Raw genomic sequence first — 4,904 nt, forward strand, 5'->3', positions numbered from 1 at the left:
TGCAGCTAGGAAAATACTCACGAGAGCTTCGATTGTTACTCTTGAATTTAAGTGTACTAAGTCTTATTAATTATCAAATTAATTCCTTGTATTCTTAAGGCATGCATGCCCCCTTATTTTATTATTTTATTTTTCAGTACTTAGATCATATCTTCTAACTGGGTTTTTCTTCGCGGATTGATTTTTATTTTTTATTTTGAAATTTAATCTAATTATCAAGTATAATGAGAAATTAATTATCATGTAGACATAGTCTATCATTTCATCATGAACAAAGTCAAGCAGAGACTATTATGATATAACATTTCACATGATTTTATCTATATATTTATTAGAAAATAATATAAATCATGAGACCTCACCTAATAAGTTAAGCTATTAGGTTGAGATGGTTCTTTGACATGGTATTAGAGCCTTGATGATCAAGTGATCACGAGTTCGAATCTCATCATCCCCATTTATTTGATAAAAATTAAGCATAAGATAAAATAAGCATATGCAAGTTTTAAACTCAAAGGACTTTCACTTGATGTGGCGTGTTAGAGAATAATATAAATCATATCATGAGACCTCATCTAATAGTTTAAACTATTAGATTGAGATGGTTCTTAGACAATATCTTATATTTATTGGCTTAATTAATCTATCATCAATTATATAATAGATTAAAATATCTACCCAACAATCTCTCCAATTATCCATGTTAAAACTAAAGAAAATCATGAAAACTACACTCCTTTTAACTATTGCTTTAAGCTGTGGATCTTGCAGGTTAACAGAAGAAGGGAATGTATATATATACATCCTTAATTAATCATGAAGCGAGAAACCCTAGATTAACTATAGCTTAGGCTTTGCAGGTTCCGCTGTGCAAGCAACCTAATCATGTCTCCATTATGAACAAGACACTGATTAAAAGACGTCGAGTATTGTCATGTTGGAAGCAGCAGCTGCTAGCTAGTACATGACAAAAATGGAAGTATTCTGGCTTCTACTTTTCCGAGAGGTTGTAAAATATTGTATTATCATTACTTTTTAGGGCCCAAAATGATCTCATTCATCCTCTCCACCCCTCAAAAGAGCATGCTCTTTCAAATATATGATGGTTTGCATCCCCATGACCAGTAGAAGAATAAAGCGAAAGTGCATAATTAGAAAAGGGAAAATCCACAGGAAAAAAAAGAGAGAAAGGGGAAAATCTCACTCCCATGTATTATTTCCTTTACGTGGTGACTAAATCCTTTTCTATTTATAATTTGTCCTGTATTTTCATGACATGACAAATGACACCTTCCTTTTTGCTCACTAGGATTTCCATTGTAAGAACCCAAAGAAGCTGAGAAGAGGTGCTTGATTACAAGGATAAAAAGGAGAGAAAATAAGAAACGACAGCGAAGAGTTTTAATTTCTGGTCATAGAACCTGAATGTCTAGCTTGGTTTGTTGGATTGATGGGCGGTGCTGTGGGATTTCACCAACACCCTCTTCCATCTCTTCAGCTCGATAAGTTGAGTGAACACCATATAGAACATAAAACAAGGTTATCAAGAATGCCCATATACCAAACCTTCGGAAGGAGACGGCCTTTAGTGTGGTCATGAGGAAGACATTGAGGAATATTGATGTTACAGCCGGCCATGGCATGAACGGCACCGACCACTCTTCATTAGGTTGGCGAACGGAAGGCACCGTATATTGAAAGAAAGCTGTGATTGCAATCATGAATCCACCAAGTACTGGTAAAGCCCACCATTGCTCGTCAAGTTTCCAGGACATAGAGAAGCCAATTGCAGTGGAAGAGAGAAGGACAAGGAACAGGAGGGTTTGTGAAGGAGGGTTGTGGCTAATGACAACATACCGACGATAGATGAGAGCATTAGCCACCATGTAGAACACCAAGAGCGTGCTGATGGAGATTATTTCAAGAATTATGCTGAGTTCGGTAAAGAGTGCAATTGAAGCTGTGCAAAGACCTAGAATATCATGAAAACAGTACAGAATATTCAGTTTAGTACTGTTGGATCCCTGATCTTTCCCTTTTTTTTCCTCTATATGAATATAGGCCAGTTAAAATGGGGAGAGATATAGATGAAGAAGATTTATGAATTAAGAAAGTGGATCGGACTTCAAGTCTGATTAAAAGGGGAATATTTCTTTAATTTCTTTAGTGCGATCGAGCTATGAATCAGAGGGGAAGCTAGCAGAAGGAATTACTTACCCAAGAAGAGCGTGGCATTCAAAGGGGTGCCTGTGGAGGGAGTCACCTTGGCGAACCAAGAAGGCACAAGCCGGGCCCTTCCAATGACACAAAGGTATCTAGCTTGGCCTAACATTGCAACCAGGAGAGAAGCAACAATTCCCAAGCTTGCTCCGGCCCCAACCACATTGCCTGCCCACTTCCACCCGATCTTTTCGAAAGCGACAGAAAATGATGCATCTTTATCTATCTGCAAATGATTTGGAAGGATACCTAATTATTAGGATATTTATGCACTAAAAGAGGATTATGATGCCTGCAATTTTGACTTGAAACGTAATTAAGAGACAGATTCATTACCATATTGAAAGGCACCAGCAAGCATAAAGATAAGGCCATGAGGCAATACAGCCCGGTGACAATGAGAACAGAACCTAAAATGCCCACCGGAAGGCTTTTTGCAGGGTTTTGGATCTCTTCTGCCATGGTTGAAACCGAGTCGTAGCCAATATAGCTGAAGTAAACTATAGCTGCTCCATCAAGAACACCCTTGACACCGAAAGGAGCAAGCCCTCCTGGCTCCACCAAGTTCCTGGCACTCCCTTTGGAGAAACCAACAATTATGATGAACCCGAAGAAAATCACATGAAAGACTGTCATAATAAGGTTCAATATCGAGCTTTTCTTTGTGCTGCAATCCCAAAAAAAAAGAAACATCCATCACTTTCAAAATCCCACTAACCACTTACTTCGGGAAAAAAAAATTCAATCAGTACTGTTAGTGATGGTTACAGAACCAATAGAAAAAAAATAAAACATTACCTATACTAATTGTATCAAAAACAATATAATATTAATCCTGCCCAAAGCCTATATATATATATATAGATCCAATGGAAATGATTCATCATTCATATTAATCCAATCCTAAGACATAATTGTCCAGATCCACTAGTAAGTAGATGATAAGCGAAATGGCCACTTAAACCTTTCCAACGAAAGATCTAGCTGGCGACATAAATTTGCAAGCACCATGATTAATATACAAGAACATCAAACACTAGTCGATCACAAATAAATAAATAGATATGAAGCAAACAAAACAAAGGTAATAAGAGATCAAACCTATAGCAAAGACAGAGAGTAAGGAGAAGAATAAGAGCCACAGCTGGAAAATCCAACATATTGTAACCCTCTGCTACTCTATCCACTTCAATTCTCCATGAGCTTGGGTTCTCCCCCACAGCATGGCATAGATATTCTGTGAAACTTCTTGCAACCGCAGCATTCGATAATACATATTCCATTAGTATGTTTGCCCCAGCAAAATAACCTAGAAACTCTCCTGTGTCATATAAAAAATAAGAACCAAAATAACGTTAATACATTATATCTGGAGAAAAAGAAACAAACAATTCTACCAACATCACCAAAATCCTAATGCTTGTCGACTATCAAGATTATTAATGGAGAAAGTAAGAAAGAGTTGTGATGTGAATTATTGATACCGAAGGTCACTCTAAGATAGCTGAAGGCCCCCCCAGCAACGGGAATCTGAACAGAAAACTCAGTGTAACATAAAGAAGAAAAGAGGGCTGATATTCCAGCAATGATATAAGAGATGAAAACTGAAGGGCCAGAGGTTTTAAGGGCTACAGGACCAGTGGTAACAAAAACTCCGACACCAAGCATCCCTCCTATACCAAGAGCTATCAAGTCATACCACTTGAGCTTCCTCATCATGTCTGCACCGGACCTCAGCCTAACCTGGTTAAGCTCCTGGTCAGGAGTCCATGTAGCTAGCATTCTTTTTCTAAGCCTGTGAGGGGTTCGAGAGAGGGACTGGAGATAGTCAGAGAAGGAAATGTTTGTGGGTGTGGATTGAACGGTTGCCATGTTGCTAGCGAAAGAAGAAGAGAGTGTTTTTTGGCTTTCCATGAGAATTGCTTGGGGGTGAGGGTTTTAAAATATGAAGCTGAGGGAGGATATAATGCTAGATTCTTTCACTAAAGGTTGATGGGGAACCCCAAAATGGGTGCCCCTGCTGGCTTTATTGAGAATACCTAGTTGGCCATTGAGATAATGGGAAATGTCTAGTATAGCCTTTCACAGCTTTTGAGAGCCCCAAGACCTCAGAGAGGCTGTTCAGCCATGGAAGCATGCAAAAGAAGAAGAAGAAAAAAAAAGGTAGAAAAAGGCTCAGCCATTTTGAAAATGAGATTGTTAAGAGGAATCACAATGTGATCGGAAGGGCCTAGCTTTGACCTGATCTTTAAGAATTTCCTCATCAGAAACTTTGAAAAGACGTGGCAAGCATCCCCATATATACTTTGTTAAAGCAGCTAAAGATCTCTTCAGTACTGGCTCTCAAGAACATTTGGGCTTGATTCCTCAACACAGAATGTCGCAGTTGCAATGCCTGCCGTTAAAGTCAAACACGTGTGAGTGCAGTGTTGTCCTAGTCTACGATGTATTGATTTTTTCTTTGATTATCTTTACCCATATGCATGATTTTATGATCGATACTTGAAAACAAGAGAGATAATATATTACTGCTTTTTCACGGAGATGCTAGCTAGGACTCCAGTAATTAATCAAGAAGAAAACTCATATACAGTTCTGGTAAAAGAAATGATTGTTTAAAATGTCTAAGGTTTGAGTATGATAATATTTTTCCTTCGAAATTATACTCGGGTCAATAGAAATCT

General features: G+C 38.1%; 1 protein-coding gene across 1 annotated transcript; it reads right to left on the reverse strand.

The window, feature by feature from the left end:
- Positions 1-1,179: 1,179 nt before the first annotated feature.
- LOC118039165 (cationic amino acid transporter 6, chloroplastic) lies at positions 1,180-4,477 on the reverse strand. The gene is made up of 5 exons (XM_035045777.2): positions 3,705-4,477; positions 3,322-3,541; positions 2,557-2,887; positions 2,218-2,446; positions 1,180-1,972 (listed from the first exon to the last, which is right to left on the reverse strand). Exons 1-5 carry the CDS (start codon positions 4,132-4,134, stop codon positions 1,413-1,415), a joined length of 1,770 nt encoding a protein of 589 aa, XP_034901668.1. The 5' UTR covers positions 4,135-4,477; the 3' UTR covers positions 1,180-1,412.
- Positions 4,478-4,904: the final 427 nt, after the last annotated feature.

This window comes from Populus alba, chromosome 1 (genome assembly GCF_005239225.2).
Source record: "Populus alba chromosome 1, ASM523922v2, whole genome shotgun sequence".
Lineage (NCBI taxonomy): Eukaryota > Viridiplantae > Streptophyta > Magnoliopsida > Malpighiales > Salicaceae > Populus > Populus alba.